The 18,801-nt window shown below is 40.4% G+C and overlaps 1 protein-coding gene across 1 annotated transcript in view; it reads right to left on the reverse strand.

Annotated features, from left to right (window-relative positions):
- LOC121277138 (homer protein homolog 1-like) overlaps nt 1–18,801 on the reverse strand; it is an 88,444-nt gene that overhangs the window by 37,380 nt on the left and 32,263 nt on the right. The window contains exons 2-5 of the mRNA XM_041186201.1: nt 16,293–16,449; nt 8,276–8,407; nt 5,201–5,293; nt 1,691–1,833 (exon numbers count right to left, since the gene is read on the reverse strand). Coding sequence (XP_041042135.1) covers nt 1,691–1,833; nt 5,201–5,293; nt 8,276–8,407; nt 16,293–16,449 — 525 coding nt within the window. The remainder of the gene's footprint in view (nt 1–1,690; nt 1,834–5,200; nt 5,294–8,275; nt 8,408–16,292; nt 16,450–18,801) is intronic.

Raw genomic sequence — 18,801 nt, forward strand, 5'->3', positions numbered from 1 at the left:
TCACTAGCACTAGGAGATCTATGCTTATTCTCCTTCAAATTCAAAATCTTGAAGGGTTTTGATAAAGGGAGGAGAAACTGTTGCCAATGGCAAAAGATTCAATAGCTAGAGGGCACAGATTTTAAGGTGAAAGTAGAAGAAATGTGACTTTTTTTAAAAAAGGCATGTTATGATCTGGAATGCACTGCCTTTGAAAGGGTAGTGGAAACAGATTAAAAAAAAACTCTTCAATAGGCAATTGGATAGGTACTTGAAAAGGAACAAAAGTGCTGGGCTATGGAAGAGAGTAGAGGTGGCATAATTGGGTAGCTTTTTCGAAAACTGACATGGACACATAGGCTAAATAGCCTTCTCCTGTGCTGTACCATTCTAGGATTCTAAAACATTTCCAGGCATGTTTTGGTTTGGTGGCAATAGCTGGTTCACAATCCTCTGCTTTTCCAGTATAGAGGATATCTAATATTTGAGCAAATCCACACACTTGGCACAACAGATATTGGTTGTCTGAGCCGAACATACACTTCATGTGCGAAAGATGTGATATACGTGATCTATGGTACGATATGAACTAAATAAGACAGATATTTGAATATCAAAATTAAGAGCAGTAGAGCTTCCTCCTGATACATAGATTGACCACACTAGATGCTTTATTTCAATCAACTGAGAAAAAAAGAGCTTTGCCCAAAGTTGGATATGACCATCTATTCTAATAAGTTATAGTGGAAAGTTTAAAAAAAAGTTAACTCAAGGCAGTAAGGAGCCATCTTTAAATAGATCAGTTACTATGACAACCATAAAGGCAAATTCTAATTACTGGTTCTTAAACTTCCAGGGTTCGATAATTCAAGAAGTTTATGATCTCATTACACAGGCTGAAGCAAAATTGAAAGCGCGGAGATATTTCATATTTCAAAGACCACAACTATCAACTTATCCCTGGCTCTACCCAGCTCCTCTGACAAACATTCTCGACTCCACCATCCTTGCTAATCTCAAATAGAAGTCACACCATTTCTATAATTAAAATTGCCTCCAGATTGCTTTGCTCACCTAGTGCTCGTTTCTCAAGCTTTATAAAGAAGTTGAAAGCTCTCGGTCAATCTAAGACTTACTGCTCCCATATTGAAAAGTCTCTTCTGAAAATTTTTCATACTTTAGAACAGGCCAAATGAAAATCTCAGCATCCAAACAGGCAGCTCAACCATATAACTGTCTCTCTTCTCTCATGATATTGGGCAGATAAGAGTCAGTTCTCTTTCAGCTTTCCTCTTATTTCTCCCTAAATACATTACCCGACATGATTAAAATCAAGACTTCTCATGCTGTACTTCCTCAACATAAATTCCTTACGTTCCTCAGTCTCCCTTTCCCCTGCAACCATCAGACCTTTAAAACATTACTTTCTGATGTGTTATTTTTCTTTTAAAAAAAAAAAAATCTGATTTTTTTTTGTTTAAAAAAATCATTTCAACCTTGGTAATGGTCTCCATTACAGATCTTTGCTCTGGTTTCTTCATTTAAAACATTGTTCTGGAGGCCCAGTATAAAACTTAAAACTCCAGCAAAAGAAAAATTGTGTAGTTTAAAGCAGTAGGCAATTTTATTTAAAAGGCAACACCAATGTGGAAGCAGAGTAAAACAGTAATCACCACGGGACTAACAAAAACTTCACATTTCATATGCCTACCTGTGAGTAAAAGGTAGAGAACTCTGGTTAATTTCAGCTCGTGCATCAGAATCTTGTGCCACATCCTGAATAGACCTTTCATCATCTGTCCCATTGATACTCTCTGGTGTCAGAGGTGACTGCAGATCACCTCCTGCAGATTCCTGTGAAGCAAAAATCTCAAATCTTTCATTCTGAAAGAGTCATTCCTTTGGTTATGAATCATTAAACATAAAGCTTTCAAATTCCATTCAATTCAATTTCAATTTTGTTCCAGTCAGTAGAAATGCAATTGGAATTGTAGGTTCCACAATGGGTCAGTATTTCACCTCTGGAACTGGATTAATAATCACCATTTGCCCTATTCCACGCTCCTCCCCCAGCACTTCCCATCTCCAAAACCCCCCCAAAAAATAAGTTTTGCTCCAAGGATGGTTTTGGGTCTTATCCAAATTTAAAGTATGGATAGCTCTAGCTACAACACAAATCACAGTATCAGATGACCTCTGAATAGCACAGCCCTGCAACTTAGAATAAGTAGATGGCCTATCCAGATTACAAAGGAAAATTAAACATTTCCCCATTTTGCAGAACTGGTTCTCACCTTGAAAATAATTTATTGAATGCATTAGTCCTCATAATTATAGGGATTGTGTTAGGAATTTTAGACATCTCACTTCTGTGTTATAGACACAGTTTCATCCCCATTGTCTGCATGTTTTATTATTTTCTCTTTAATATTAATTATCCAATGCCTAAATGAATATCGAATTAACATGAGCAGCACGTGGTAAAACCTTCCTTATTTGAACAGCTCTTGCACAAAAAAGCTTCTTCTAATCTCCTCTTTATGTATCTACAGCTTTTGAGAAGTTGGCCTCATCTTTTCACTTACAAAAATAAATAATCTTGTTTCCTTTGTATGTTCCTTTATCATTTTGATCAACCCTCATTCAAATTTCTCAGTATAAAATAATACAGCCCCAGTTGCTCAAGAATTCTTAAATTTTCCAGACCCTTCAGTCTTAATTTTAATCAAGTAAATCTGCATTGCACACTCCAGGGATCCATTTCCATCCTATGAGGAGTCGAGAACTACAGATTTTAAAGGAAGTGGCTGCAGAGATGGTGGAGGCATTGGTTGAAATATTCCAGAACTCACTGGATTACGAGAGGGTCCCAGAGGATTGGAAAACCGCTAATGTGACACCTCTGATCAAGAAGGGAGGGAGACAAAAAGCAGGAAACTATAGGCCAGTCAGCAAAACATCTGTCATTGGGAAAATGCTAGATCCATTATTAACAGGTTAGGCTTTTATTCATTAGAGTTTAGAAGAATGAGGGGTGATCATATTGAAACGTACAAGATTCTGAGGGGGCTTGACAAGTAGGTGTTGAGAAGATGCTTCCACTAGTGGGGGAATCTTGAACTAGGGGACATAGTTACAGAATAAAGGGACACTCATTTAAAACTGAGATGCGAAGGAATTTCTTCTCTCAGAGGGTAGCGAATGTCTGGAATTCTCTCCCCCAGAGTTGTGGAGGCTAGATCACTGAAAGCATTTAAAAGGAGGTAGATAGATTTTTGAAATATCGAGATGTTGAGGGATAGGAGGAGCTGGCACGAAAGAGGAGTTGAGGCCTGGGGCAGATCAGCCATGATCTTATTGAATGAGGGGTCGAAAAGCCTACTCCAACTCCTATTTCTTATGTTCTTATTCCAAATGTGGCATAATCAGTAATTGTATAATCATCACAACCACTTTCCTGCTACATTCAATTTCTCACAGTATAAATACCAAAATCTCATCTATCAATGTTTTTTTAAAAATATAAATTGTCCACCCACTTAAGGGTTAATGAATTTACACACGTCCATCCCTTTGATCCTTCCCTGCCTGGAGACATTTGCCATGTTGGGCATATTTCTATTCTTGTTTTACCCAAAAAGCATCATCTCTCATTTTCCCATGTTCCACTATGTTTTCAACGGATTTGCTTATTCTTTGAGTCTGCTTAATGCCCATGATTTTCCCAAGGGATTGGTATCTGGAGTTTGCCATCAGCAGCCAATTACAACATTAACACAGATCAGTCGGAAAAAAATCTTCTTGCCACAACTGTCTTTCAGCCGTTGTTACCTATATCTTCACTCTCCCTTTTAACCATAAGCCTCAACTATCTCAAACAATTTCTTATGCAGAGATCCATAAAATATTCTCTGCATTTGATATGTAAAAAATGCCCATCGCCAAACCTTCACAAAATCAAGAATGATGCTTCCTGCCAATGAGGTTGCAGGTCTAGATGATGAAATAATCACTTATTCTTAAATGGACAGGATCACAGAATCACACAGTGCAGAAGAGGCCCTTCAGCCCATCGAGTCTGTACTGACATGAGAAATACCTGAACTACCTGCTGAATCCCACTTACCAGTACTTGGCCCATAGCCTTGAATGTTATGACGTGCCAAGTGCTCATCCAGGTACTTTTTAAAAGGATGTGAGGCAACCCACCTCCACCACCTTGCCAGGCAGCGCATTCCAGACCATCACCACCCTCTGGGTAAAAAAGATTTTCCTCACATCCCCTTAAAACCTCCTGCCCCTTACCTTGAACTTATGCCACCTCATGACTGACCCTTCAACTAAGGGGAACAGCTGCTCCCTATCCATCCTGTCCATGCCCCTCATACTCTTGTATACCTCAATCAGGTCACCTCTCAGTCTTCTCTGCTCCAACGAAAACAACCCAAGTCTACCCAACCTCTCTTCATAACTTAAATGTTTCATCCCAGGCAACATCCTGGTGAATCTCCTCTGTACCCTCTCCAGTGCAATCACATCCTTCCTATAATGTGGCAACCAGAACTGCACACAGTACTCCAGCTGTGGCCTCACCAAGGTTCTATACAACTCCAACATGATCTCCCTACTTTTGTAATCTATGCCTCGATTGATAAAGGCAAGTGTCCCATTTGCCTTTTTCACCACCCCACTAACATGCCCCTCTGCCTTCAGAGATCTATGGACACACATGCCAAGGTCCCTTTGTTTCTCAGGAACTTCCTAGTGTCATGCCGTTCATTGAATACTTCCTTGTCAAATTACTCCTTCCAAAGTGTATCACCTCACACTTTTCAGGGTTAAATTCCATCTGCCACTTATCTGCCCATTTGACCATCCCGTTTATATCTTCCTGTAATCTGGATCTGGAGTTTCAGTTTAAATTTTGTGCTTTAAAGGAATTTTGGATAAATGGTTTACGCAAGTTTTAAAAACCTTTTTTGGTTAGGTTATTTACTGCAAAATGGGTCAATGCTAATTTTCACTAAGTACTTTACTGCCCCCATGCTGCTTCCCTGTTTGCTCAGACAACCTGCTCTTCTTTCACATAAAGTTTTGAAGGGGCTGTTTGAAGGTAAAATATGCTACCCTTGAATTGTCAGAGCCTGTTATTTTTAAGCTGATTACACAAACCTGTTTCTGACCTGAGAGACATTTAATGCATAATACTAGTAATGCCTACCTGTGAAGGCGTACTGGTTAATTCCATTTTTTCCTGCATTTTCTCCTTTGCTATCCGTGCTGCATCTTTAAATTCCTGGAACTTTTCTGCAAACTATATTGGGAATAAAAATTTTTAAAAAAAAATCAGTTTGTAAACGTGAAAGACTACAGATAACACATGGACAACATACAGCTGACTGCTCAAGGAGGCAATTTTTGTACAAAAACCCAAGCAATGGCCCTACTTTCAACTTATTTAGCTGTAATATGACGGGAGAGTTATCAAGTGCCAGACTTGCACATTGAACCACAGAACAATAAAGCACAAGACGCTGTTGTTCAGCCCATTATGTCCATGTTGGCTTCCTACAGGAGCAACTCCTTTAATCCCTCTCTGCACCTATTATACATATCCCTGCAAATTTTCTCTTCAGATAATTATCCAATTCCCTTTTGAAAGCTACAATTGATCTGCCTCCACCACACTCTGGTAGTGAATTCCAGATTCTAACCACTTGCTGCATAAGAGAGATTTTCCTCATGTCAACTTTCGTTCATTGCTATTCACCTTAAAATTGGTGTCCTCTGGTTCTTGACCTTTCTGCTAATGGGAAGTTTCTCCTTATCTATTCTGGCCAGACCCCTCAAGATTTTGAGTATGTCTATTAAATCTCCTCTGGAGAATCTGGGTTTGTTCATCTTCGAGCAATCCATCCAGGTAACTGAAGCCACTCATCCCTGGAAGCACTCGTGAATTTCTTTTGCTTCCTCTTCATTTCCTTCCTGAAGTGCAGTGTCCAGAATTGGATACAATACACTAATCAAGGCTGAACCCTTGTTTTATAAAAGGTTCACCATAACTTCCTTGCTTTTGTATTCTATGTCCCTATTTATAAAGCTCAGGATCCAGTAAGCCTTACGAACTACATTCACAACCTACACTCATACCTTCAACAATTTGTCACGTATGCCCCCAGGTCTGCCTTTTCCCTCAACTGAAGAATTGTGCCCTTTGCCTTATGATCCCCCTCTCTGTTTTTCCTACGAAAATGTACCACTTCGCACTTCTGTGCATTAAATTTCATCTCCATGTACCCAGCTATTCCATCAGCCTGCTAATGTCCTCTTCAAGTCTATCACTATCCTCCTCACAGTTCATTATGGGCAGAATATTGCCGTCAGTGTGCGGGGGCGGGCCCAACATGCTGATGCGTAAAATGACGCGAGTAGACGTCGGGCATGTCCTGACGTCATTTCAATATTGCTTCCAGTGGGCTATAAAGGCCATTAAGAAAGCAATTCACCTTATTAACGATGCTGCCTGTCCAATCTTAAGGTTGGCAAGCATGCGAAAAGCCCAAGCGGCCTTTGCGTTTTCCAGGAAAACTCATCCGGGGCGGGATGAGGTTTCCTGAAGATTTTATAAAATTCATAAATAAATTGAGTAAACTTCACAAACCTGTCCAGGCTCGTGTGACACTGTCACATGAGGGGATATGTTTAAGTTATTTTTTACTTCATTTTTAAAAAAACTATTATTACATAATCTCTCTGAGCCAGCTCTTAGAGGTTGGACGGGCAGCGTTGTTAATAAGGTAAATTACTTTCTTAATGGCCTTAATAGCCTGCTGAATGCAATATCGAAATGACATCAGGACGCATGCCCGACGTCATCTTGCGTCATTTTACGCATCGGCATGTTGGGCCCGCCCCCGCACACTGACGGCAATATTTTGCCCATAATGAACTGTGAGGAGGACAGTGATAGACTTGAAGAGGACATTAGCAGGCTGATGGAATAGCTGGACATATGGAGATGAAATTTAATGCGCAGAAGTGTGAAGTGGTACATTTTCATAGGAAAAAGAGGAGCATCATAAAACAAAGGGCACAATTCTTCATTTGAGGGAAAGGGCAGATCTGGGGGCATATGTGTACAAATTGTTGAAAGCGTTAGGGTTGACGAAAGAGTGCAGGCCCCGACTCTTCTTCCTCCTCCCCCCCCCACCAAACATGGTGGCACTGAGTGCTATCGGCAGCGCATTACAATTAAGACCCACCTGCGTAAAACTGCAGTACGCAGCTGATCATCTCTGCACCCGCCCCTGCCCAGCCCGCCTGCCATAGGTAAGATTCTACCCTATATTTCCAAGTTTTATGTCATTCACATATTTTGAAATCATGCCCTGTACACTCAAATTAGATTACTGATATGCATCAAGAAAAGCAGCGAGCCTAATACTGATTCTTGAAGAGCCCCAAGGTGAAAAGCAACCACTCAGCATTGCTCTGTTTTCTGTCCCTCAACTAACTTTGTATCCATGCTGCCACTGTCCCTGTATTCCATGGGCTTTAACTTTGCTGACAAGCCTGTTATGTGGAACTTTATCAAATGCCTTTTTGAAGTCCAAGTACACCACCAACTAATTCTGGCAGCTTATGCAGTTGTTCAAACTATATCATTGACATTTTGGTAGAATTGGTAATCGCTATCTTGTCACACTGTAGTGCAGCCAATCATTATACAGATACTCTGGAAACATGCTACATTATGATGTCACCTTAATTAACTTTTTAAACAAGTTTTGCATCAACCATAAACCGGCGAGACTCTCTCTCAGGTCATAACCCAAGAATCAGATCATACAGTGATAGGGAGGAAAGTAGAAAGAGTTAACGTATTTCTTTTACATTTTTTAAAATTGGTCTTATTTTATGTTATTTTGTTTACAAAAATGGTAATTTACAGTATGTAGTCCAACAGGATATAATGTTTTAATTTTTTTTCCTGACAGGTAAGGTCCTATAGAACCTAACTAGAAGCTTTTACATTGATTGCAATGGAAAATCCAATTCATTTATCGTGGTTTCATTTAAAGTGCACTGTTCAGAAATGCAATTACAATGTTAAGCAAGGAATTACTGTATAGGGTATTGGAATTATTGTGCATTTCTAACATTTTAGTCATAATCTAGAAAATGGGCATAATTTTGTACAACTTAAATTCAATGCAAGTACCACCAGATGTGTTTATGAATATTTACTTTGCCAAGTTCTCCAAAATGCTGTCCCACATTACATGGTTATACTCACTTTTGTTAGATGATGTTCCGAGGAAAAACCTAAACCGTAGACGGTATTTGCACGGCTATCCGGCCACTGTCCAAACTTCTGAGATGTTTTTGTGAATGTCATGTTTGGAGTGATTGTGCTGTTGATTATTGCCTGGAAGAAAACAAAACACACAACATTGTATCGTTTAATTGGCTTTTATAACTAGAATCCTTCAAAACAGATCAATGGCTCCAGCCTTCCCCAATAAGGTTAGACAGGCCATTTAATTCCAAACCACTTGTACTTCAAACAGGTAGCTCAAAATTGACATTGAAAGATGCTTGGGTTGATTATTTCTTCAACACCCCACCTGAAAGATGCTTGTGACAAACTGTCCATATATCCTTATTTCTGTTAGCTACTTGCTTTCCACATTAAAAAGGGAAATCCCAAAATCAGTTTGTGGAAGAATGCATAATGTTCGTCTTAACAGTTTCAATCAACAAGAATTGGAAACATTTCCTAAATAGAAAATCACAACTTCCTATGGAAAGACACAAAATGGCATTTGCAAAAAAAAAAATCCAAACTCCAAAGCTTCCACATGGAGGAATACAAAATCACTTGCATCTCTATGCATTTGAAACTATTTTCCAGTTGTCAACAAGCAGGTTGTTGGAGATTGCATCTTGTTGACCAAATTTCATTCCAATTTTTGAAAAAGGAACAAACTGGTCATTTAACTTTGAGGTAAACATCCGTGGATCAGCAAGTTTAATCATCAGCTTCAGGAAACATTTGCTCTGAGAATTTTAATGCTTTTAATCTTTGGGTAGTCAGACAACTCAGGGAACTTGGATCAGCTACTATGGTTAGATTTTTCATGTATTAGCTAAAAGCCCGCTGCTGAAAAAGCTGCCACATATAGGGCTAAATTTTGCCCTTGACGGGTAGGCAGGCCTGACCGACTCGGCAGTGGGCAGGCAGCCGATCGCTGTTGCCAAAACAGGCCCCGCCGCCATTTTATGTGGGTGGGCCAATTAAGGCCCGCCCAGCGTGACGCCCAACGGAATTGCACTATGTGCATCCTGTGCGGTGGGGGGGGGGAATTCCCCAAATGCGAGTGTGCACTTTTTTGTGGTGCCTCAGGGAGATCGCTGAAAGGTTTTCAAAGTTTAAAAATAGAACAATAAAAAAATCATTAACATGCCCCCCTCATGTGACAATGTCACACGAGATGGTACATGTTAATAAAGTGCACAAAAACTTTATTAAACTCTTTTAAAACCGACTTGAAACCTCTTCCCGCGGGTGGATGAGGTTTCATGTTTTTTCAGAAGCCCATCGGGGCTCCTGGCCTGTCCGCCAACCTGAAGGTTGGACGGGCAGGGCCTTTAATTGTTTCAACTATCCTGTCAATGGCCTCAATTGGCCATTGACAGGTCGGCGGGTGGACAGCTGATTGCACTGTCTGCCTGATTTCCTGAATATTTAAATGGGGCGGGGTGACATTTGGGGTTCCGTTTGACGTCATCCCGCATCATTGGCGAGCGGGCCCCACCCCCCAGCTCGCTGACAGAAAAGTTCAGCCCGTAGATTTAATTCTCTCCTCAAACTTCTTTAGTTCCCTAAGACCTACTCTAACATTATAAATAATTAACTAATGCTGAACAAACGATATATAAAGTTATCTATTTTACTTGCACTCATCATCACCTTATTTTCTTAATTTTAGTTTCACTCTTCAGAAATTCTGAAGTACTCTAATCTTTCCACATATAAAATCTTACCTTTTTAATGTTGCAAGTTAGTTAACTAGAATTTTTTTCTAATGTTCTTCAGTCAAATACCTAAAGATTTTAAGGGGACAAATCTTTAATGTGTTTTCAAAACAAGAAGAGAGGCTCCCAATGTAAAGGACTGAAGATTTACATTTATATGGTGCTTTTCATGAACTACCAAAGAGCTTTAAACCAGATTAAGTACTGTTGTAATGTAGGAAACATGGAAGTCAAATTGTACACAGCATATTCTTACAAAAAGCAATTTGATAATGACCAGGTATTGTTTTGAGACATTGGCTGAGGGATAAATATTGGTCAGAAGACTGGGGATTAACTCTCGTGCTCTTTTTTGAAATAATGCCATGAGATCTTCTACATTCATCCGAGAGAGCAGTTGAGGCCTCAGATGACATCTCTGACAGTGCAGCACTCCCTCAGTGCTGCACTGGAATGTCAGTCTGGGTCTTTGTGCTCAAGCCTCTTAAGTAAGATTTAAAAACTCAACCTTCTGGCTCAGAGGAGAGTGTACTATCAAATGAGTCACAGCTGACGCTTTAATTTGACATAACCTGGGAAGAGCACCACTTGGTCCTGACATGTTGTGGACTATCCTGTTTTGAAAACACATTCGTGTTTCTTAATCATGGTGGGTTAAAATCCTCAAATTCCCTACCCAACAGCACTGTGGGTATACTTACACCACATGGACTGCAGCTGTACACCACCATGTTCTCAAGGTCTTTTAGGGATGGGAAATAAGCATTAGCCTTGCCAGCAATACCCATATTCCATGAACAAATTTTTAAAAAAGTTTAAGAAAAGACTTGATATTTTGTACTTGTTCCACATATGAGCTCATTGATTACAAAACAGATTAACTTTGAGTCCAATCACAGAAACACAAAAAAATGTGGATATTATTCAATAGCATGGTTAAGCAATGAAAATTCACAAGTGGTGCAGGATGGTCATTTCTCATAAAATCTGAACATTTCCAGACATTCAATTTGCATGGACATGGTCCTTGGAAAAGTAGTTATCCTCATCACCCAAAAGGTCAATGATCAGTGTGCACTGGGACTAAGGCTCTCAAGATGGGTATCACTATACCTTAGGTTATATGTGAGTGTAAATGTTGGGGGGTGGGGGTGGTGGGGTGGGAAAGCCTGCCTCCGCATAGCTGGCTCATCTCACTAATTGTTTGGCCAATGGCCCTTTAACTAGTGAGTTGGGACTTGTGTCTGTGTCTAGGAGGAAGTCCAGCCTCATTTAGCTGTTGCCAATCAAAGGCCAGCAGTTCTGCATGCAGACAGCACCAGCAGAAGTGGTGGTCACTGCCAGTACTGCAAGTAGGACAAGCGACAGACCAGGACATTCGGGTATGTCTTGGATCTCACTGGGGCCTGGGGTGGGGGCATGTTGGACAGGACAAGGGAAGGTGATGAGAATGGATATGGTGAGACAAAACTGTGGTGAGGGGCCTTCGACTGGTACCAGCAGCCAGGCAAGAGGCATCCTGCACCTCCCCACAAACTCCTTAATTGGTCAACAGCCCACAGGGTTAAAATTGCCTGGCTGCATGTTGAATGCCAGGCTTCCCTGTCTAAATCAGAGTATTAATTGCCCACTTAAGTGCCTAAATGGGACCACAGGGATGACCCACCCAATGCCTCCTGCAGCACGTATGAAATCACAGTGGGGAGCTGGGCAGGCCACAGATGGCAGTGCTGTTAACTCACCTACCTTGCTGCGCATGGGTGGGCTGCAAAATTCAGCCCTGTGCGCGTGTAGTAGTGATCAGGGAGACAGCGACAATGCTTGCACAAACAAGTTCCTTAGTGCCCATCTCACATTTTAAGCAAAATATTTACATTTTGGATCAACACAATAAAAAGGATCAGCTGAAATATTCTCAAAAGGTTGGTGTAGGAAGTACATTTCAGAGCCCAGAAAGATTTGAAAATAAGCACCAATAATGGGAAAGTTTTACTGACTCTAACAGAATTTGTCTACAATAAGATCTCAACCTCATTCTTATCTGCATCGTTGATGTCTGTGCACTGCAGTCAGGTGCTGGAAGGGGAAACGGAGGAGATTTATTGAACCAATTCAGGCAAGATAAAAAGTTGATGAGAAAGACTACCACTGTGAGCAAGCACACTGTGGGCACAATCTTTTATTAGCATTTAAACAAGAGAACTTTGTATTCATAGTTTACCCTCTCTACATTGAGATCTAACTAAAACACGGGATTGTAATATCCTTGTGTAAAAGCACACCTTAGATCCCTTGTTCCAGACATAGCACCCAAATTAATTACAGCAAACCAGGGATAGAGATAGAGCCTTAGTGAGATCACACGTGGAGTAGTGTGCACTGTTTTGATCTCCTTACCAAAAGGAGGATATATTTCCTTAGATGGAGTGAAACATAGGTTAGACTAAACTCCGGGATGCAGAAATTGCCCAATGAGGAGGGATTGAGTAAACAATATTCCTTAGAGTTTAGGAGAAAGAGGATTGTTGGAATGTATAAAATTCTTAAGAGGCTTGACTGGGTATAGGCTCGGAAGATGTTTCCCTGGCTGGGGAATCAAGGACTGACAGGTCATAGTCTCAGAATAAGGGGTTAGCCCTTTAGGACTGAGATGAGGATAAATTTCCTTATTCAAAGGGTTGCAGACCTTTTGAATTCTCTACCATAAAAGGTCTGCGGATACTTAGGTCACTGAACATATTCAATGCCTGAGTGTTTTTGGATACAAAAGGTAAGGTGATGGTGGGGAAGTGGAGGTAAAAGATCACGGGCAAGATCTTTACGTCTGCGAGCAGGCGAAGGGGCCTACTCACCGATGCGTAAAATTACGTGGGATGTCATTGGGCAGAATTCCCGATGTCACCCCGCGTCATTTCAATTTTCAAGTTAGCCGGGGCACAGCCAAATCAGCTGTGCGCCCGCCGACCTGTCAACGGCCCATTGAGGCTATTGACAAAGTCATTAGCCTCATTAATGGACCTGCCCGTCCAACCTTAGGGTTGGCAGGCAGGCCAGGAGCCCTGGTGGGCTTCAGAAAAAGCAAGAAACCTCAGGATGAGGTTTGAGGGTTTTTGAAAATTTAATAAATGTATGATTTAAAGTGGTGGACATGTCCCATGAGGGGACATGTCAGGGAAATTTTGTTTTTGCACCTTTACCATTTTTAAATTTGGCGCCGATCTCCCTGAGACAGCACTTAGCCTCAGGGAGATGAGTGCGCTCTTTCATGCGCCCCTGATTGGGGGCGCTGATCCTGCACTTCCACCACCCCCCCCACCCGACCCGGGGTGGGGGATGCTTCCTCCTGGTTTTTAAAAAAAAATTAATTCATGGATGTGGGCGTCACTGGCCAGGCCAGCATTTATTGCCCATCCCTAACTGCCCTTGTCCAGAGGGCACATTACTGTATGTCTGGAGTCACATTTAGGCCAGACCAGGTAAAGATAGCGACAATGGTTTCATGGTCATCATTAGGTGAGATTCAAATCCAGAGCATTACCTTGGTTTTCTGGATGACTAGTCCAGTGACAATACCACTATGCCACTGCCTCCAGTTGCTCTCAAGATGGTAGTGATGAGCTGCCTTCTTGAACTGCTGCAGTCCACGTGGTGTAGGTACACCCACAGTGCTGTTAGGGACAGAGTTCCAGGATTTTGACCCAGCGACAGTGAAAGAATGGCAATATATTTCCAAGTCAGGATGGTGAGTGGTTTGGAGGAAAACTTATGGGTGGTGGTGCGCCCATGTGTCTGCTGTCCTTGATGGCAGAGCTCATGGGTTTAGAAGGTGCATTCTAAGGAGTCTTGGTGAGTTTCTGAATGGCAGAGAAAGCTTGAGAGGCTGGATAGCCTACTCCCACTTCTTATATTCTTACATCCCATGGGGGTCTGTATAGTCTTGCTGGCCAGGAGGTAGTAGCATCCACGAAATAATTTGAAATGCAAGCCATGAGATGATAGTGGAGTGTAAAGTGGGCTCACTGTCTCAACCAGCAGGGAGTGTACAGGACGGGCAGTTCCCTGCAGTGAGAAGCAGGAACACCCATCTCACTGAATATCTGTTAAGTGAATTCCTGTTTCCTTAAAATCATTATTCACTTTATTTACTCTTTTCATACAGCACTTTCATATTATGAATGTTATATAGCTTTATAATTTCAATGGCTGACAGTGGGGAGGGTGGGGGTGGTCCATGATCTGGGTCCTTCAACAAAGAAGTTTAAAAAAATACTGATCTACTGTAGCTGTTTGAATTATTCCTTCACAATTAGCAGAAGCAACATTTGCCTTGCAGGGGCCTTGTGCATAGCTTCAGTTCTGGATCCACAGAATGGCACAAAGCCATAGTTTAAACTGGCCAAAAGTGATGAGCCACAGACTGCAACTTCAGGGGTTGCACATCTCAGCTTTGCCAATTATGGGGAAGAACAATGCAGAGTGGTCATGCAGAATCTGCTCGTCCTAAAAACACTCTCTCTGCAACAGGGAAATGCACTAATTCCTGTATTTTTACTGAATAAAAGCTTCTTTAGCAGTAACACCTGTGAATATCCCATGAACTTCACTCACCAGCTGAGCCACCAACACCATACATTACCTGCTTGTGTCCATTACTCTGTACAATGGTGAGAAAGTTCAGAGTGAAGTCATTCTGCACATCATTGCTGCTTTACTTAAATGTAAAACATTAACAATAAATTCCAAAAAAGTGAAAGTAATCTGAAGACTACACTGTGCAAACTTATATTTCAGCTTGTATTATTAAGACACTCAATTAAGGCACCTTGCATCAAGAATATACCTTGATTAATCTGTCAATGAGGCTGAGAAGCAGCACACAAATTTGTTTAAGGGAAAACAGTCTGTAGTCATTACTGCAAAAGCTTATTTTTCATATAGCTCATGAACCAGTTGATTCAAAAAATTGTACATGACTTAGCCATTCTTCATTGTATATGCATGAACCAATTTTAATTGAAGTATGAGATACAGCATCAATCTTCCTTAGAGGCAGGCTTGCATTGATACAACTCCTTGTGTGACCTCAGGATGTCCCAAAATGCTTCACACCCAATGAAGTGCTACTGAAATGCAGTTGCTACTATAATGCAGGAAATGTGACAGCCAATTTGCACATTACTGTTTTTGGAAGCCTGCTATGTAATGATAACCAGATAATCTGTTTGTGATGTTGATTGAGAGATAATTATTGACAAGGGTACCAGGAATAACTCCCCTACTCTTCTTCAAATAGGGATGTTTTACATCCACCTAGGAGAGAGACAGGATGTTGGTTTAATATTGCATCCAATAGACACCACCACAGACAATGCAGCACTCCCTCAGTGCTGCATGGGAATGTCAACCTAGGATTTTGTGCTCAAGTTGCAATCAGCTGCCTGGTACTGTGCTAAATAATATTATTCTATATCCTAAAAAATCAGATGTTTAAATGAATTTAGAACTGGCTTGGGAGCATAGGGTAGTGTAAATGCAAAATTGACTGGAGAAGAAAAAAGTCACTAATGGAATTTCACATGAAATGATTGGGGAATTCTGCTACTATTCATGAAGGATGTGGTACAGTGGGTCTGTAATGTGAAATTTACTTTTGATAAAAAGTAGGGAAAGAGTTAAAAAAGAGAATAACTATCATCAGAAATACTTGGATCATTTGAAGAGGTAGGTTGATATGCAATTATGTGGCAGATACATTTTAACATGAATAAGTACAGTCCATCACATAAAAGACAAAAGTGAGCGCATGCGTGTGTAACATGAAAGTCTCCTATTTTAGTAGGCTGATGGAAATTGTAAGGTGTGACAATCCCTTTATGATGTGGCAAAATGGGGAGAAGTGAACCTGTTGGAAACTGGGAGTGGCTTTGGACTGTTTCCTGAAAAGGCAGCAATTCTGTGGATAGCATGTTGTACAGTAAATGCAGCATGGGCTTATTGGTCGTGTTAAACACTGCCAAGGAATATCTTTTCTGTATTTTAAAGTATTCGTCTCCTCTAATTAATATTTAGTCAAGACTGCTTTTAGTTTGTTTGTTACAGTAAAAGTCTGAAAACTTGAAATCTTGTTATGTGATTCCTTTAAGTCAGTCACTGGGAATTCAAATACTTGTAAAATTATCGGTCTCTACAGAGATCGTGACAAGAGTCAGAGATAGCAAAATAGATCTGATAGAAAACCCAGCCTTTTATGCATTGTACTTTCATATAGTCCTCACCTTTGACCCATCAAGGCTGATTATCCTGTATACATTGCGTGTATTGTCATAGAAGTAGGACACAGTCACAGCATGTTTGCTGGTGGGAACCCAGTTCTTCTTTGTGGTAGGATCAATCTGGAAGACATGGGCTCGTGTGCTGAAGATGGGCTGCTCCCTGAGGGGGTAGAAAGTAGAAATTAGACCATAAAACTGCTTGTGCACAACCATGCTGAGGATGGAGAAGTCAAATAGTTCAAATCACTTCAGTTTCCATTGGATGCAAACAAATTGAAAAACTTTAATTAGCACAAGGTTTTTCCAATTAGGAAATGCTAATTGTGCAATCTGAAGACTCCACTACCAAATATATAGATCCATATAGCAATCCTTCTCCTTCCCTTGAATTTGTATACAGTCTGACAAAGTTTCTCAACATCAACACTTACAGATGCTTTGCTTTCACCATGTTTTCCTTACAAAAATATGGCAACATATTGGGGGAATAAAAGGAAGAACAAAGAAGGAAGGAGAAATAATTCAGTTAAGACATAGCTAAATACTGCCAAAATATTTCTGTATTTCCATCTAGAATCAACAAAAATCTGGCAACTGGCTGGCAGTTAAACCTTAGTTGGATGAAAGTTCTCAATGTGGCATTTTAGGGATTGAACTGCCAAGTGAAAATTAAATCTAACAATCTGTTCACTGTCCAGGAGATCATTTATACTTAGTTTGTTATACAAATGTCAAAGCTTTAATCCAAAAGCCATATAACAGTAACAAATGTATGGCAGCAACATAGAAAAGCTATAATTACTGGAAACCTGAAATGAGACACCAGTTAGCATCTGGCAAACTTATGCCACAAGTTAAGTTCTAATATGGCCGTTAATATTTTGATTTCACACTTTATAAATTATGCCAAATCTCACGATATGCAATTGGTCAGCCGTGACAACGCAGGGAAATGAAACAAAGTAGTATTAATATTCAAACTAATGTATCTATTGTATACCAAAGTACCGCACACTGGAAATACTACACAATAGTGCATCTGGAACTTTATGACTGTGATATTCCTGGGATAACAAAGCCAATGTCATTATTTGAATGAATTTAAAAAAATGAGGGAGAAATTAGAGTACGAGAAAGCTAGCTAGAAATATAACAGTAGTTAGAGTTCCTACAAGTATTTAAAAAGGAAAATAGTAATTAAAGAAAGCATTCGTCCTCAAGACAGTGAGAATGGGGAATTAATAGTAGGAGATAAGGAAATGGTAAAGCATTGAACAGATACTTTCTGTCCATTTTTACTGTAGAAGACACAAGTAACATCCCAGAAATACTTGTAAATCAAGAGGTCAAAGATGGGGAGGAACTCAAAACAATTATAATCACCAGGGAAAAAGAACTGAGAAAATTATTAGGACTGAAGGCTGACAAGTCCCCAGGAACTGGTGGCTTGCATCCATTAAAATAAGAGGCTGCTGAGATAGTAAATGCATTGGTTGTAATTTTCCAAAATTCCCCAGACTTTGGAAAGGTCCCATCAAATTGGAAAATACCAAACGTAACTCCTCTATTCAAGAAAAGAGGGAGAGAGAAAGTAAGAAACTACTGGGCAGTTAGCCTTATATCGGTCATATTAAGCAGGGCACTTAGAAAATCTTAAGGCAATCAGGCTGGGTTAATATTTTTGAGAGAAAGGGAATCATGTTTGACTAATTTATTAGAGTTCTTTGAGGAAATAACAAAGAACAAGGGTAAAGGGGAACCTGTGAATGTGGTGTACTTAGATTTCCAGAAGGCATTTCTAAGTTGCCACGTCAAAAAAGTTACTACACAAAATAAGAGCTCATGGTGTCAGGGGTAACATATTAGCAGGATAAAGGATTGGTTAGCTAATAGGAAGAAGAAAGTAGGGTTAAATGGGTTTTTTAGGCAAGCTATGACTAGTGGAGTGCCACAGGGATCAGTGCTGGGGCCTCAACTACTTACAATCTATATCAATGGCTTGGTTGAAGGGACCAAATGCATGGTTGCTAAATTTGCTGCTGACACAAAGGTAAGTCAGAGAGTAGGCTGTGAAGAGGACATGAGGAGCTGCAAAGGGATACAGATAGGCTAAGAAGAGGTCAAAAATTTGGCAGATGGAGTAAAATGTGGGAAAGTGTGAACTTTTCCACTTTGTCAGGAAGAATAAACAAGCAGTGTACTGTTTAAATGGAGAGATTTTGCAGACTCTGCATTACAGATGGATCTTGGTGACCTGGTACATGAATCATAAAAAGTTTGTATGCAAACACAGCAAGTTTTAGGAAGGCAAATTGAATGTTGATGTTTATTGCAAGAGAAATAGAGTATAAAAGTAGGGAAGTTTTGCTACAGCTGTACATAGCATTTTTTAAAGTTGTTCTTTTATGGGATATGGGTGTCGTTGACAAGGCTAGCATTTATTGTCCATTCCTAATTTCCCTTGAACGAAATGGCTTGCTAGGCCATTTCAGAGGGCTGTTAAGAGTCAATC

The sequence above is a fragment of the Carcharodon carcharias genome, chromosome 4, assembly GCF_017639515.1.
Source record: "Carcharodon carcharias isolate sCarCar2 chromosome 4, sCarCar2.pri, whole genome shotgun sequence".
NCBI lineage: Eukaryota > Metazoa > Chordata > Chondrichthyes > Lamniformes > Lamnidae > Carcharodon > Carcharodon carcharias.